Genomic DNA, 18608 nt, shown 5'->3' with positions numbered 1-18608 from the left:
TGAATATATGCAAAATGAGTTTTATGCAATAAACACTTCTTGCATTCTGGACTAATGAGACAAATGTTCTATCTTAAGATATATGAACATGAGTTATCAAGATATTTATAAATAGAGCTACTATATATGTTGTGCTTTTTGAATTTGAATGTAAATGTCTATTTAACAACTATTAGAAACATAATGCTAATGACAATATAGTACTGCTAATTTACATCAAACCATTTCTAAATTAGAAGACTACATTACACCATCTATGCATGCAACAAACCATCCAACAATGATTCAAATGTATTAAATTAACATGAACTATTACCCTCCATCACTAGACTTCTATAATTAAATTCCATTTTCCCATCAATATGTATATAAGAATGCAAATACCAACATTACAAGTAGTTCATCATATGAACAAAAATATTAAGAATATTAATTAGACCATTCTTAAAATAAATGACTATTACACCGTCTATACATCACACAAAAATATCTAACATCAATGAAAATAAACTTTATTAAAACAACTATCAACCACCATTACTAGAATTTCATAATCCAAATATTTTATTTCCATCAATATATACACAAGAATGTAAATATCATCATTACAAGGAGATATAGACTATGAATAAAATATACATAATAATACAAATATCTCTATGAGATAGATACACCAAATGAATAAAATAAATGAATAAAAGAAAATGTCCACAACATATTCATTTCCCTTAGAAGTTTTCTAGGCATGGAACTCTCTCCCATGGTAGGTCACTCTCACTAGTCAACCCATGTGCTTGGAAATATAATTTCTACAATTTCTTTTGCTTTCATTTCACATGAACTCATTTAATAATAACTACATTTTCTAATGGGGTCAAGCTTATATATACATACAAGTTAGCACTTATTTTCCTACTTTGATTGGGAGTAGAACAATTAAACCTCCATTTGACATAATTAAATTTTGATTGAACTTTGTTCACTTTCCACACAAAATAGTACGATTATACAAATACAAATTCATATAACTTAGTGAATTCACATTGACTTTTTGCATTTATATAGCATCGTGAAGAAAGATTATAAAGATCAAAGAATTTTTGAGATGCATTTCTCGATAAGATTGTGTGCTAATTTTTTGCATCAACGTTTTGAATCACACTCGGTGATCCATCATCAACATGAGAATAGTTAGAGGAGGAAAAAAGTGATGATGGATCACCGAATGTGATTCAAAATGTTGATGCAAAAAATTAGCACACGATCTAATTCAGAAATGCATCTCAATAATATGACAGATTATAGAAACCTTTTCACATTAAAAATCAAACAAGTACCAAAAAATCTACCCTAATATATCATATAAAATTTAATTTTCATAAACCTATATGGTTATACTATTTTAAATGAAAAATTACAACATCGTTTTGACTATGCTCCTACTTGCCCTTCTTCAACGGGACTAGGAGGTGTGCCAAAATTTCAAATTCTAGACTAAAGTCGGTGAGCCGCCCTCCTCCCCCACACTGAACGTGTTCCCCAAGCCAGCGGGTAACAATCATTCCCGTCTAACGTCAACCTTAAACGTTAACTAAGCCTTAAATTTAACGGTAGTCGTAAAAAAAAATCCTTTTGAAAAGCCCACTCTTTTAGAAAACGGGAAAAGAAAGAGAAAAAACCTAGGCCGATATGGCCTTCTCGATAAATCGGCCAGCGTTCTTTCATTGCGGCAAAGCGGTCTACAAGAAGATAAGTCGGAAAGGGGATATACACATCAAATATATACCAAATCATCATTCTGTGAAGACCAGTGTTCGAAGTTCGATTCAGGAACAGGAGGATTCCTTCTTTTTCTCGCTTTCTTCTTTTGCAGTCATGGCGAACGGGTGGGACGACTCTGGCTCATACGTGATCAGCAGTTCGAGTCCCGGTGCTGGTGTGGAAGGCGACGGAGGATCTTCATTGCTGGATGTGACTCCTCCGATAGGGAGTGCTTCAGGTAGCCTGCAGAATGAGGGGTTGCTTGGTGATACGGCCAGCGGTCATAGTAGTGATGCAGAGCATGGATTTACACGGCCTGAGATGTACACGAAGCCTCTGGTGGGATCTGTGCAGGCCTATGACCGCCATGTGTTTCTTTGCTACAAGAATCCTGAGAGTTGGCCGCCTCAGGTGGAGGCTGCTGAATTCGATCGGCTCCCTAGGCTCCTTGCCGCTGCTCTTAAAGCGCGGAAGAATGAGATGACACGAAAGGTTAGCTGAATTAGATCTTTTTGATGTTTTCAGTAGTGGTTGAATAAAATGTTAACTAGTTTTGTGATTGCATTCGCAAGGAAAAAGGTCAAGATTCTTGTCATTTAGGGTGGGTTGGTGCTATAATTGACGGATTGACTTTGATGCCTTGGTAAATTTTAAGATTACTTTAGTCTTCAAGTTTGCGAGAATGAGATCCCGTGAAATTGCATATTAAATCTCATAGGAAATAAATAGAAGAGTAATTTTAACGTTGTTAAAGTTCAAGTTTTGGCTATTATAACTGCCACTGTCGAAAGAACCGGTTAATGATGAGACCATCTTGAATACTCTTGCTGTTCTGGTCTCTGAGAATGGCACAATGGGATCGCCGCAATGTTTGTCGAAATCCCTGAAACATTTCAAGGTTTATTTTAATTACTGAAAGTAAATTGATAATCGAACTTCCCGACATCACAGGGTGGATTGTCATTGTAGCTGAAAATTTCCACTACCCCGCTGATACGACTCACAGGGGTGGGATTCTTCTTACAGATACTACATATTTTTGTTGAATTTTGAAGGTCGACTTTGTGTTGAATAAAAATTAAATTTGGTACCAATTTAGGTTGGATTACTAATGCAGATTCTTGTTGAAAGATTAGCTTTACTGGTGATAAATTTCTTGAAAGTTCTTACCAGGTCTTAGGAATTTAAATTTCCACTTGAACATTTAGCTTTGTTGGTGACAAATTTTTGAAAAAGTCACATTATTTACGGCGGGTCACCATCGTTAACGGAAATGTTAGCTTTATTGCGGAGAATCGTTTGACAATTCATGGGATTTTGAGGTTAATTGCTAATATAGTTGAAGGGTTATCTTTTACTCCCCAGAGATCTTTGACAATTCTTGGAATATGACGACGGCTTCCAATTATAGCGGAAAGTTTGAGAGGAGTCATGCTCAAGTTCAGTAGTTAAAAAGGCGAGACATGTTTTAACCCAAGATTTAGCAATATAGTTATATTAACTTGAAATTTACAGACGGAGTTGAATTTTCGTCAGTCACAAGAGAGACTTATGATTTAGACCAATGGTGAGTGGATATATGTTTACATTGTCGTTTTTAACTGCCCTAAACAAGCATACTGGCTATAGAAGTTGTACTGGCCAAATTATGTATTATTTATTTCAGGTGGAAAGTTAAGTTCTTGCATAATTTTATCAGGAACGTTGTATAAAATGGAATATCTGCTGCTGCAGTGGGGTTTATCGCAGTATGTATATACCCTGAAGTACACCTTTACTGTTGAGAGATTTTATAGCTCTTGCTTTAAGAGGTAGCTTTCTTTTATAGCTGCAAAGTGGAGGAATCATTTATGGACTCTGGGATTTTAAGTTGAGATGTCTATCAAGATGAAGCTTAACTCTTATCTGTCAGATAAAGTTGGAATCAGAAGTGGGTATGGACCTTTATTAGGGAGAAGAGGGGACCTGTGGCAGTATACTAGTATATGCATATATTAAAATGGACTAAACTTCCAGAGATTATTTGCTTTAGAGTTCTGGGATATCTCTGTTGAGTTTTAGAGAAACCTATGGGAAAGCCACTTAATTTCTTGGCTTAAAACATAGCTCACAAGTGCTGCTGGTGAAGTGTAAATAAGCTGAATCACAGAAATTATTGTGTTATGCACTGGAAATGTTGGATAAATGCAATCTGTCCACGTTGGGAACATATTAAATCACAGATGGGCAGTAATCTCAAAATCCGTTTGTGTTTGGTGTTTTACTCTTTGCAGTTTGCCATGTAGTTTAAGAATGCATGGAGCTCTCTTTGGTTTTCAATAATGGAGTGCTCTGATCTCAATCGACTTCAATTGATTTTTTCGAGGACAATCTCCATGCCTTTTAAAGACTATAGGGGCTCTAGGCTTGCCATGGTTTCAGCCTTGGTCTTTGGTATGGTGACATTCCCGTCCACCTTGGCACATATTGCTTTTGGGCCTTGGCATCTTTTGATTTGGATTTTATATTGGTTAATTTTGTCTTATGTCACTTTGGGTTAGCCCTGTAAGGGCTACATGGCTTATCCTGGAAAGTTCAATTTTTATCCGATTAATACTTAAAATGATTATATTTACTGTCAGGAAAAAGTAAACATTGTTCCTGTAAAATGGCGTACTACTGTTATAGTTGCAAGGTTAACTTGATTGATGAGAAAAATGTGTAAATTTTTGCTAGACTGCTTCTCCTTTATGGCTGAAAACACATGGAATCAAAGCATGGATTTGGTGATGAGTCAGAAGATCTCCCAATCAAAATTTAATACCGTTTTGAGCTAAATATGTAATTTTGAATGGGAATTGAACGTTTGCGAGTGAGGCTTTATCATTATTCTAGAAATGAATCAATTTATGCATATTTATGAATATTTAAGGACGTCACGTGTCAGTTGTTTTCATAGTTCCCAGGAAAAGCTTTCATAGCTAGCAGGAATTGTTGAAGTTTCAAGACATTTTTGTTGTGATTTAAACTTATCACTGGTTGTTACAACTTGAAATGTCTTGTCAATAACAATTATACTGAAGCATTGACAGAAATTTTCAGTAATATGCTTAGCTTGTTGGAATTTGTTGCCTTTTGAGTGCTATATTATAATATTATATCACTAGGAAATAGCAGGTACAAAAGTCTGCAATTTGACAATGTTTTTCTTTCTCTGCATGTATTGTTTTTACACCTTTTTTACATCACCTGTAAATGCTCTCATTTTTCCCACAGGAGAAGATATCAAACCTCTATATTATTTGTTGATCAGTGCAGTTGCTGTTGTTTGAGTTGGACATCTGTTTCCAGGCAAATTCTGTTTGCTACATGTTATTTGTTGTGAGGCTTTGGTGAAGGTCATTTGTTCGTTAGTGTGAGGGCTTCTTGCTTAGATATGAGAAGTGCTATAAGTTACTGATCAGACATTATTATATGTTAGATCTAGGCAGTGTTCTCATTGTCCAGGATGGGAGGATTCTATGTTCTCAGGTGGTGGTGCTGTTCAAACAATTTAGAAGCAAATGGCAACAGAAATATTAGCTTTGCATTGAAAAAATCTCAATAGTAAATTACTCAAGTAAAATCCACTGCACGGATGTCTCCATTAAAAAACGAACCCCAATTAATTTCAAGCAGTCACTGCAAATTTCCATTCTCTCTTTCCTGTGGCCATGCAAATTCTCCATCCGAATTTCATCTCTGGAGTTAAAGCTGAACTTCATATTTATTCACACGCTACTCTTCTGAGTGTATTTTGGGATCCCTTGTATATAAAAGTTGGAGTTGTAGCAATCACAATGCCTTCATGCCATGATGTCTTTAGTTTATGTTTTCTGTACATGTTGTCAACATATGGCTATTATATTTGTCACCAAGTCATCTAGCTTAAATTTTCTTAGGCATTTTATGTCCAATTTGTTCAACATGTCTTGATAGCTTATCTATAGGATATTTTAGTGAAAAAGCAGTTCTCATGGTAAGCTCATCTTAGTTTAATGTGCTTCTTAGTTGGCTATATCCTTCACTGTCCAAGTTTTACTGCTTTTGAAATATGTACTTGCTCCTTTGACAGTAAAACAAATATACTTGTACTTTAATTGAAACTTTGTTCTAGTCAGATATTTGTGATACAATATAATTTGAAACATCTTCCTAACTTTTGCTGCTTCATCATTATATATCTATATATATGTTGCTTGCATTCCATATATATGCACGCGTTGCTCCAGCATTATATTCAATGAACTATTATTCATCTTAGTTTGTCTAATTGCTTGTAACAGACACACTTGACAATATGTGAGGGGCGGGATGGAACAGAAACTTCAAATGGTGATGTCTTAATATTTCCAGACATGATCAGATACAAGTTAGTCACATACCTTTCTTTGCATTCCTTTTCTAGCTTGTAAACTATTGGCTTTGAGTGTTAATGCTGCTGTTGTGCTTCACTCTTGAATAAGTCTGTGCACATATTTTATTCTAGTTTCGTATATGAATGGAGGATATGTGTTAAACTTCATTTAAATTATCAGCATTTAAGGTTAAGACTTGAATACTACTGCCTCTGCTAAGTCAATTATTATTTATTAACACTGGTGCAGGGGATTGACACACTTTGATGTTGATACATTCGTGGAAGAGGTGCTTGTCAAAGATACAGAATGGCTATCAGGAAATCCTGAGGTACTTACTGGAAGTCACATATTTGTGTGTGCACATGCAAGTCGAGATCGAAGGTGTGGTGTTTGTGGACCTCCACTTATTCGGAGGTTTAAAGAAGAGATAGAATCACGGGGACTTAAAGGTCATGTTTCTGTGAGCCCATGCTCACATATTGGTGGACACAAATATGCTGGGAACATTATAATATATGGGCGAAATGCTGATGGCCAAGTCACTGGTCACTGGTAAGAAGATTTACCTGTTAGACATCCCCTAGACCATTTTTTATTTTATTCTTTATTTTATTTGTCCATGGGTACTTATATCTATCAGCTATTCATTCAACATGTTTCTAACTTGTCTTTAATGTTCATAATGGTTTTAGATAATTAGAGTCACGGACATTTGACTTTTGTCCAGGTATGGCTATGTTACTCCAGATGATGCACCAATTCTACTAGATCAACACATTTTGAAGAACGAAATAGTAGATAGGCTGTGGAGGTAAGCCCTTCCTCTTTGTTTCCTTTAAATTTCTATTGTCCAAGATAGTAGCTGAGAGCCTGTGTGCAATCCATCATCATGCAGATTCCTTGTTTCGTAGCTCACAAAAATTGAGTACAAAATTCTGTGATTAAATATGGGATTTCAGATACTTATGTAAATATATATATATATTCTTCTCAGTAATAAGATACTTTTTAATTAATAATTTAAAGGAAAATACAATGCATAAGATCCTCTGAAAAGACATCGAGATATATGTATATTTTCTTCTCGGTAATAAGATACTTTTTTACTAATAATTTAAAGAAAAGTACAATGCATAAGATCCTCCAAAAAGATATCGAGGTTCCTTTTTTGGATGATTACAAAAAGTCCCAAAAACATTCCTACCTAACAGGTAGACTCATAACTTGTTAGGAATGTTTTTACAATGCACAATGTTCAAGCAGCCAACCAGCCAAACCAACAGCCTGATTTGCAAAAGCTCGAAGCCGTGATTGAATAATAGGGTCACTAGGAAGAAGGCTCCACAGGAGTTCCAAAATTGCCCTTTCTTGTCATTCCTGAACCCTGGCTTCAAAGATTCAAAGTTCCCACTTGATTTGACAGTGTCATTGCTGGAAAGAAAACCCATCGTTTCGTCCTCCTGTACAAGCCTCTGAAAAGACATCGAGGTTCCTTTTTTGGATGATTACAAAAAGTCCCAAAAACATTCCTACCTAACAGGTAGACTCATAACTTGTTAGGAATGTTTTTACAATGCACAATGTTCAAGCAGCCAAGCAGCCAAACCAACAGCCTGATTTGCAAAAGCTTGAAGCCGCGATTGAATAATAGGGTCACTAGGAAGAAGGCTCCACAGGAGTTCCAAAATTGTCCTTTCTTGTCATTCCTGAACCCTGGCTTCAAAGATTCAAAGTTCCCTCTTGATTTGACAGTGTCATTGCTGGAAAGAAAACCCATGGTTTCGACCTCCTGTACAAGCAGCACCAGTGGAAATGAAAAATAAATAATTTGGGCGTTTATGCCTCCAACCAGTGCAATTCATGACGCCAAACGGATCATCATTCTCAACAAAACAAAAAACATGAGGCTACCTCTGTAGGTTTGAACGAGCAACTTTATCTGCCTCCAACAAAATTTTTGTTTACATTTTGTTTTTGTTTTTCCTCTTTTAACATTTACACATTTTCAAAATACAAGCAAAACCCAAGAACAAACTGCATTACCCATGTCACTTAGAAGTTCTTCATGGTCTCTCCTCTTTGAGCACAAGGGGAATAAAACCCTGGATTTGCTCATCCATCAATGCATTAATTTTCCATTCGGGCCATTCCTCATCTTCCCTTTGCTTGTAAGGGTTATGGGCTTGAGCTTGAAAACTACGAACCATGGCTGCTTCGTCCGCACAGCTCCAATGTACCCTGTTTTGCATGACCTTCACATTTTCATCAAGTACATGCATCACGACCAACATTTTGAGCATGTACCACCCTTCCCATGCTTATTTAAACTGCGCATGTCTTTGGCCTTAATAAACCTCCACACAAAGGGAACAAAATGTGTTCCTTCAATTTGCCCAATCCCCAATTTCTGCTCACCAGTCCACAATCCCACTTTTGGAGTGGAGAAATGAAGAATTTCCTCCATTCCAATCTTAAACCTGTCTGGAGCTGATTTCGTCATTACAAACCTAACCCTTGCCTTTTGCTCTCCAAGTTGAAGATCCCAAGCCATAATCATGGAGTAGACATCCGTGTTTGTGCGATGCCTGTTGTTAAACCTCAAAAAACATTTCACCCACCACCCTTTTCACAACCTCTGAAAGAAATTCACACTTGAAGGCGCGAACATACCAGACAATCTTTGTTTGTGGCTTGACCATAAAAGGGATGTTGCTGGTTCACTTCCATCACAGAAAAGGAAGTTTCCATTTTCTTGACCTAACACATCCCACTGCTGCCTTTTAGGAACCAACGACTTGACAAGCTAGACAATGGAGAAAAGGGCTGTGAGAGCTTCATTATGAAATGTTAAAACAATCCTGTCAGCTCATTTAATATCACATGCCTTGCTAAGCATACACATCGTCCCTTGGTGAAAATAAATGTTTAAAAACAAATGAAATCAATTTCAATATAACGTGTGAAGGATGACCAACTCCAAACACCCCGAACATTCAATTTAAAGTTTACAAGGAACTTAAAAAGGCTGCACACTGCACAACTAGTTACTTGTGGAAAATCCATCCCTCGCTAGTAAAACTACCTCTGTGAGATTTTCAATCACCACTTCATTAATGCTAAAATTTAGAGGCCAGTTGGACATTTGGTCTGCTTCTTGATTGCCTTGTCTTCTAATGTGTGTAGCTTTGAAATCCTCTAGAGTTGAGAGTTCTTGTCGGATGTTAAGAATGCAGTTTTGGAGATGCCAAGCATCCAGTGAGCCTTTTATAACTGCGTTAATTATGATGAGGGAGTCTCCTTCTACATGTAGTTTAGTTATTCCCAGTTTCTTGGAAGCTCTAATGGCCAAAAGGATTGCTTCTGCTTCTGCTTCGGCCACATTATTTGTGCTGTCCCATAATCTTTTGCCTTCAAGCACAATTAAGTCTCCTAAGGCATCTTAATGATAAATATTGCTCTTGAAGATCCTGGGTTACCCTTCAAGGCCTCATCAAAGTTGCATTTCCTCCATCCACTAGGAGGTTTTTCCCAAACTTCATCCTCATTAGGACCAGCAACACAAGTGAGATTAGCATTACTAAGCCCATTCATAGGCTAAAGTATAATATATATTAGTGTAGTAGTACCATATGCAAAAAAAAACTGAAAATACATTATGGTCTTAAAAAATGTAAATTGCATAATTTTCATTTGGATACACTTTTTGAGAGATGCATATGCTCTGCTTCTGTGCATTTGACAAGTATTCTGAGGATTTATATTGTTTTTATGCTTAATAATTACCACCTGAACATTTTCATGTATTCTTTCATTGATAAGCTTTTGTTTATTTAGTGTTTAATTAAGGTAATTTGTTTTTGAAAGAGACATCATTTGAGTATGCAAGTTTCTCTCTCCTTATCATAGGTTCAGAATATATCCACTTAGTGCTTATGGTGTTTGTAGAGAGAATCCAATTTAGGTTATCCTAAGTAGCAGTTACCAAGATATATAATCCAACAATCCAAATTAAATCCTATTATCTATAAAACACCAAAAATGTTTCTCATTGAGATTGGCTTCATGAATTAGGACACTGTCTGTATATCCTAAGTTTTTAGCAAATCATAATTTTAACAATATCTCCTTTTATTAGGGTACTGTGCTTCTAATGTTTTGAGAAAGCATCTCTATTATGTAGGATTTGATTTCTTCCACTTCAGAGTCCCATCTCATTGGGTTTGAAATCTTGCTTCATTGTTTGCCATTTTTGACAAGTTTTTGAATCCTTTTGCATATTTCATGTCCCCTTTTCAGATGGCTAGTGTTTGCAAATGGCTTCCTGCTATTTGTTTGAAGAGTGGAAATGTCCAAAAACTCCTCCTAAGGTCCCCAAACTTTACTCAAGATATAAATAGATAGAAATTAGGTAGACATTATGCATTGCAAGTGCAAGATTCACATGTCACATTGTACATTGGGGCACAGAAGTTGTTTTGACACGGTATAGTGCCACATGATACCCATCACCAATGGTGCCACGAGTAGAAGATCTCACTCTATCATGCGTCATGGTCACGATGACAATGCTTTGAGGAGATAAGAGTCTGATAGAATAAGAGCCTGTTGGCATCCCAACCCTTGATAGGGTCAAAGATTGAGAATGTATGAGTACAAGTAATGCAAGAAATGATGCCTTAGTACGCGCACACCAGAAATTGGGTATGAGGTCAATCTATCCCACAATACGTAGAAGTTTCTTAAAGTAAGATGCTAAGCACCAAAAGTAGACCTCCAAGGACAAACCATCTCCAATTTTTCTTTTGTGAATGTGTGAGAAAAAATTGATGAACAAAGTGCACTTCGAGATATTAGCATGTGTTTTGGACTCCAATGCATTTTGAGGACTTCACTAAACCTAGAGGACATTAGTGCTCTTGCTATGTAATCCTCAATCTGCATTTTTGACTGGGTTAGAGATTAATCAGGGCAAACTTACCAGGTCAAGACTTATATCTTTCAAGAGTTTTTTTGACATATAACCTAGTTTTTTAACAACTTATGAACATAAGATTGACACATTAATTAGGATGTTGCTGGCATGTACTAAGGATCACACTGTAAGAGGGCTAGAGAGATGGGGGAACCCGATCATATATCCTACATACTCTATTTTGGTTGTTTTAACACTAATATGTGTATTTCATGTAGTCCCCAATAATTTGACTATTTACATTTCTTTGAATTGACACTTGTGTTTTATGATGAGTTTGGTATTAACATAAGCATGGTGGGAGGCCTCTCTTAACCTATAACTCAATCCTAAATTCTTAAATTTCAAAATTGCCAAAAGTCATAATACTATGTTGAATGATGCATATTCGCAAACCAATAGGGAGAGTATCTATCCCACAAAATGAAACAAGCTTTACAAGGTTTGAATTTAATTTTTTAATTTTCTAAATTGCAAAAACATGAAAATGTTCATATCCACCATTAATGGCTATTAAAAGTGTGAAGCATGTGGGAAAGATCTGCAAAGGTTTGAAGCACCTTCTCTATTTGCCATTCCTGTTTGCATTTGCACCACCATTCCAATTAAGGACATGTACATAAGCTTTCTACTTTTTTGAAATTAAGATTGAACGAATATGATAATGTAAAGGTTACAAAGGAGTGACTGTGTAAGAGAGGATAGTGTTAGGGATTCACAAACTATCAAAATATTCTTGATTATTTTGTTCAAAGCTTGACAGCAATGTAGGAAAAGGTGTTTTAAAGGCTTGGGCAATGTTATTAGGCACCACTTCCTCAATGGCTTGTATGATTGCATTCTTCATTTGCTCCTCCTCTAAAAAATATCATCCCTTAGGGGACATTTCAATTACATTGTTCAAGAGCATATTTTTGGCCTTCTCATTTTTCTAATTTTTATTTGCCATTTCCGCTAGCATTATGATGGAACAACAATGAAAGATTAAAATATGTTGTGTCTTTAATTTCTTGAGATCCATTTTGGAAGGTCTATTCCAATGACTGCCTTGTTCTCTGGTGTAGTTCTTCATATGTGGCCAAAAATAGGCAGTTCTTCATTACAACTTCATGAACGCTATTAGATGAGGAAAGAAGTGGCATCCTTGATGGAGATCCTCTTCTCACCAAATGGTTGCCTAATCTAAAGCAATTGCTTATTTTGTGTGCTTCTTCTCTTTAATATGTTTCAAAACTTTAGATGTTGGCAGAGGTGGATCCATTCTTCTTTGGCAATGTTTTGTAGTAATTCTAGGAATGCCACATGGATGGACTTTCACTTGAAGGTATGAGCTTGTATATTGGACTCCATGCTTTTAGCAAAGCCAAACATGTGACCCACTGCCAGACATGTCAACATACTTTTATAATTTGGTGTGAAGTAGGATTTGCCCACGGAGCTAGTAACCTGCCTTTACAATTCCCTACAATAAGTTTGGAATACAACACATTGCAAACAAATGAAACAAAATCCTTTTTCATCTAAATGTTGAAAAATGAAAACCAAAACAAGAGTTTGGTTTTAGGGGAAAAATGATGGAAAAAACACCATAAAAGCTCTAGTCGAGGACTCTTCCATAAGATTTATTTGTCTGCAAATAGACCCTTACATGGGTAGAGATAATAACCGAGCCCTATTGGAAACCTTAATGATTAATTTTCAGTTTATATATGCATATGACAAGCAAGAGGAAAGTTCAAAAAGTTAATCTTTGTTTTCAAAATAAGTTTGACATGTTATTTTTAGTGTTTCTAGTTGTTTTAAGGGTGAATCGGGATTTTTTATGTTGACCAATCAATCAAGAGGTCATAAAAGCCAAAAAAAACGGAAGAAGATTTGGGTGTTCAATATTGCTTGGGTTTTCCATCGATCTGAAGTGCTCCTGGGTTTGCTCAAGTACACTCTTCAATGAAGATGAATGTGCTGTGGAAGGCCTTGTCCAAAACCATAATGTTTCTGTACTAGATCTGAAAGTGAGTTTGAATCGGACCTAGATTGAGTCATAAACCTGGGTGAGCTGGTAATGTAGAACCATAAGGATAAAAATGTTTCAAAACATGAACAACAAGCTGAATTTAGGAAATGACGAAGATAACTTATTAGAAGCAGTGATAAACCAGAAAGTTTCGAGTTTCACTTCCACTGGTGGAGATGAATTCACATTGGACACATCTATTCTTTTGAGGTCAAACTTGCTGTACAGATATGAACCTTGATTGTTGAAAATCAGGAATTGAATTGAAATAATGTTCTCTCCACTTGCAAACCCCATGGGTTCCTGTAAGGCCTGAAAGAGTTGTACCAACATCTCCAACAACTATAAATATAGGTACCAAGCACATGTTTTGGCATTAGTGGAAAGATGTGTGTATTGCACTGAGGAGAATTAGAAGAATTCAGCTGTTCAAAGTTTCTAGAGGCCTGACAAAATAAAGGAACATTTATTGTTATATTTTCTTTTTGTACTTGTTCTTTCAATTTACTGCTTTAGTATAGACAAGTATTTGCTAGTTGGGTTCTTGCCTTGTGGTTTCTAGGGTAATTTTTAATTTAGTTATTTGTCTCGACTCTTTGATTTCTAGCTTGTAATTTTTCCCCCTTTTTAATATTGTTACTTGTTGGAGTGATAGAATAACAGTTTTGAATATTTGTGATTCAAAATTCTACTTCAATTTTAGAGTTTACACAATGTTTTGTTATTATAGCAGTTTGATCTGTATGGATTTTATTCTTGCATTATGGCTACTAGAGAAGAAAAAGGTCAAGTAGAAGTTAAGTGAAGAGACAATTGCATTGGAAACTCTCTCTGCATGCCCTGGGATCTTAATAACAAATTGTAAAGGCTGACAGCAGACAAGGCTGCAATAGCCATTGGTAATATTGAAACATATGGAATGGCCTCCAAGGCCATTTATCAAGCCCTATCCTTTAAATGCCTTCTTATAGCATACTCATTATTCTCTTTTAATGGCCAATGAAAGAGGATGTTTTTTACACAAGCATGGTTTTTTTTTGAACATCTATTGGAGGAGGGCTCTGTCTTCAGGGGAGGTATCCTTGTTTTAGGATGATGTCTACGAGATTCTGGATTGTCATCTTCAGCAGTGTGGCAACTTTTGGAATTGGCATAGAGACACTTGAACATGCTTACGAGACGTCACATTTCATCCATCTTCCTTTATCTTTGTTTCAAGAATTGGAAACATCCTGCATAACATCTTGGTTTTGTTTCTAAAGGGAGGAACATTGTTTGACAACATAAGATCATCTTCAGCATTCAGAAAGCATCTATCATCTTTGCTCTCCCTCTACATTGAGGGGTCTCTCTACAGGTTCCGTCCATTTCATAGATCAGAAGAGCTTTTTGTTTTCATCTCTCTTTCAAGGAGGAGCTTTGCCCCCATTGTATTTTTCCTCTTCTCCACTTGTGAAATATTGCATTGCATTGCATTTGTACAGGGTACCTAATATGGCCTTCTAGTTATAACTTGTTTTTGCAACTTCTTGTTGGTATGAAATGGTACTGCAGGGAGGGGGATCAGTACAACAGGTAATCCACTAATTCAAACTACTGATCAAATAACTGCTGAAATAAACAGACTTATTCTACCAATCAGTCATAGAAGCACAACACATAACGTAGTCATTTTGGTATCGTGGAAACCCTTGTTTGAGGGTGAAAATCATGGTGGGGATGATTCCCACAAGCCTTTCCTGTAGTTAAAAGGCTGTCCTGTTAGGAGCTTATAAATACCCCTTCTGTGGGTTCACCTTGTTAGGAGTGTTTTGTACACTTTTAGGAGTAAAAGAAGATCTGTTAGTATCTGCCTCAGTTAGAGGATTTAGAACTCCTTCTGAGATTTACAACCAAAAGACAGGTTAAGGTCAACCTAGTTAAGGGATTGGCCTTGTTGCAATTGTTAGGTAACAACAAGTTGAGTGATTCACCTGTAGCACTGCTTGCCTGTTAGATTCTTTATGCTCTGCTCACACTATAGCTTCTTTTTGCTCAATCAGTGCTTCTCCACATTATCACACTTTTTGTAATCAAATACACACTCTGCATTCACCAATTGATATTTCTCATACTCACTTGTTTTCTTCTTCAACTGTAACAAACATTTTCTCACTCCTATTGCCACTTAATCTTCACCCTTCATTCAAATTACAAACTTGCTGCTCTCAAGCCTTGTTCAATTCACATAATTTTAATATGTTTTCGACCACTGCCATGATCGTTATTAGGCTTTCTTTGTGCAATTCCCTAGAATAGTCAAAACATGATTGACCTGTACAAGATTCATCTGGAATCTTTTCACCTCTCTTGCTTCCACTTCTCACCTTTCTTGCTTCCATCTTCCAACTGCCTGATAATCATTACTCCATCGGAATCCAATAAAACACATCATTACCTCTTTATCTTTGACCGCATTGATCACACCAATCATTGGATCATCCTTCTGTCACAGTTAACCTATGAATGCATTACCCAATCTTATTTTGACATGTAGATTATTGCTCACCTCTCATGATTATGAATTGCTATCACAAGCTTGATTTGTATAGGAATCATAGGAACCTTTCTTATGTTTGCTCCACTTGAGTCGTATTTCCTCATTGCTACTCCTTAACATACCGGTCATGACAAAGTGTCACAGATCATATGCCTTGTCTCTCCGACTGAGTTGCCATCAATGATAACCTTTCACCGATCATATTTGGCTGCACCTCTTAGCTAATCATTCTTCTCTTATCAATTCTTGTCAATGCCAAATGACAACACTTGCATTGTTTGCATTTGTGTACATTTTTACTAAATTGTACATAAGGGGCGGTCTTGGTGTGAGAGGAGTATTGTACATAGCATGTTCATCACCTGTTTCTTAATCGCTCATGTTACTTGATTTTACTTGGGGTGCTCACTTAGGTCCTAGGAAACATTCTACAGGTGTTAGCTGTCATGTGATCATACCTCATCATATTTACTTCTTGGTTCCTAGGTTATCTTGTAAGTTGTCTCAAGTCTTAAGATTAAGACACTCATAATCTAATGCCATCTTATGTTCACCTTGGCATATCTAACCAAGGGCCCCCTTTGTAATTTCATTCATATTGTAAGTGATCTGTCATTTGCATCCTTGATAGAATAACAATATTCTTCCATTGCTGATCTTTCTTGTGCTTTTAATCGAGCGCCTAGATCTTGAGTGCCAATAATCTTCAGCCAATCTTCTATGGTATAGAGCATTCTATACCGACTCTTACATCTAGTAATGACCCTCTCCTGTTGCACCAGTGCCAGATACTAATATGACTAATGCTAGAATTTCTGTAGATTTATTCTTCTTCCACATTCTGACACATGGGTTGTCAGAGTCATTCTAGCTCTTGTTAGCAACATCTGGTTTTTGCTGTGAGAAAGTGGTGCTAGAAAAGGTCAGTCTACCATTGAAACTGGCCATCCTTTAACCATTGCACGAAATGCTTGTTACTTGAACTTTTCCTGCTTATCTTGATATTCCTAATTTGTTCACTGTTAATGATTGAATAATAAACAGTATACAAGATATAATAGTGAGAAAAGAATGTGAGCATTGATGCTACTATGCCTGCAAAGTTATCCTTCCTCCACCTTTGGACCTATATGGTTTACAATTGACATTCATTTTATATTGGAACTCAATTCCTCAGCAACTTTTGGTAATCATTGTAAGTGCTGCTAGAATGTGATAGTCCAGCATCGAATATGATTCACTTGCCATCATATGGGTCAATGCATGAAACCCTTAATGCTTGAATTCTTCCATTCATCTGGGCTATTCCTGATTCGGTTGACACCGATCATACATTATGCAAAGTATGGCACTTAAATTACATGAGAGTGACAAGTGATATTGAAGTTCCCCAATACCAAAAAAGGTTGATGCAATCTAAAGCAATTTACATAAATTACAGTGTTAGGAGAATCCAAAGCATCTCAGTTAGGATGAAAATTGGGGGTTTGGACAGGAAAATTTCAAGATAGCAGAGTAATACTGGAGTAACACACTTAGAAATCTGTATCTGCATAAGAAGAAACAAGAAATTCAGGACAAAATAGGGAGTGAAAATCCCTAGTTTTTACGAGCATTAAAGAGGGAGAATATGCAGTGCAGTGCATAATGAGGATAAAGTGAAACTAGGCATAGAGCTCACTTACAAGAGGCATGAATCTTGTAATATTGGACCATGGAACAGTTTAGTTGGAGCTTTTTTGTGTATTGTTGTTTTATTTTGTCTTATAGCTTTGGAAAATGATAATTTTGCAATCCTTAATGCAGATGTTTATAGTTATGTATCGGTAATCAATCTGATGGAATATTTGTTTGGGAACTTAGGTTTGATTCTTGTTTCTCTCTGTTTGCTTTTCTTGCTGTACAGTTGATTGGACTTATTTATGGAAGTCTCTACACTCTTTTTACTTGAATTTTCTGTGTCATTTACTCTCTCTCCCTTTATTACTGTACAAGTTAATGTTATTGGAAAGCTTTTTTATTGAAATCATTTGATGCATATTAAATCGTTTTCCTGTTTTTGATTTCTCTCTTTTGTAGAGGTCAGATGGGCTTGACCAAAGAGGGACAACAGGAAGCACAGCAGGAAAGGCTTAGGCCAAATGGAGAAGCTTTACTAGAGAAAGTTGATAATGGAGTTGGCTTGGAGAAAGGTGAGAAAGAAAGTGAGCTGGGCACTGAAAGCAGTGATGTGATAAATGGTAACCAGAACGATGTGATAAATAATATGGGTTGTTGCCAGGGTAGCAATGCTATTAATTGCTGTCAAAGCTCTGCACCTGAAGACAATGAACGTTCTGATGAGATGGATTTGAAGGCCACTAGTAAGAGCGTTGAGTATGTGAAGGAAAATACCAATGCTACTTGTTCATCCAATCGTTGGCGTGGAGTTTCAAAATGGTTTGAGACATGGGAACGTGAAGACACATTTGCAGCCTTGGCAGTTATGGGAGCAGTTGCATCAGTTGCTGTGGCATATAGTTTCTACAGGAAGTCGGGTTGATTGATCACTGGAGATGCAAATAGCCAGGATGCATCCTATATGTGAATTAATTTTTTCATTAACACGTTTTTTTCCCCACCTTTACAAAAAAGCTCGCATAAACAAATTTTCTGGGTCTCGTTATTTATAAACAGAGTGGTTTAGAGATAACAAATAATAGCTCATTAAGATCATAGTACAGTTTTCTTTGAAGAGAACTGCTATATTTGTTCTTCATTTTTGAATTATAAGAGCTGATGTTTTTATGTATATTTGGTATGGGTTTGAGAAACAGGGATATGTAAAGCTACAACTTCTGCTTTCATTTGATAGCAGCAAATAAACTAATAGTTTTATTTGGTAAAAAGATTTTTGTGCCAGAAAAACATGGGAAACTGACTGTAAGTAACGGGTCATGGAAG

The 18608-nt window shown here is 36.4% G+C and overlaps 1 protein-coding gene across 1 annotated transcript; it reads left to right on the top strand.

Annotated features, from left to right (window-relative positions):
• Positions 1 to 1809: 1809 nt before the first annotated feature.
• LOC149570130 (uncharacterized) lies at positions 1810 to 18553 on the top strand. The gene is made up of 5 exons (XM_089822796.1): positions 1810 to 2253; positions 6066 to 6151; positions 6387 to 6692; positions 6868 to 6951; positions 17745 to 18553. Exons 1-5 carry the CDS (start codon positions 1876 to 1878, stop codon positions 18205 to 18207), a joined length of 1317 nt encoding a protein of 438 aa, XP_089678922.1. The 5' UTR covers positions 1810 to 1875; the 3' UTR covers positions 18208 to 18553.
• Positions 18554 to 18608: the final 55 nt, after the last annotated feature.

The sequence above is a fragment of the Cupressus sempervirens genome, chromosome 3, assembly GCF_028749045.1.
Source record: "Cupressus sempervirens isolate cs-2001-9-10 chromosome 3, ASM2874904v1, whole genome shotgun sequence".
NCBI classification, from domain to species: domain Eukaryota; kingdom Viridiplantae; phylum Streptophyta; class Pinopsida; order Cupressales; family Cupressaceae; genus Cupressus; species Cupressus sempervirens.
This window is presented reverse-complemented; position numbering and strand designations above follow the sequence as displayed.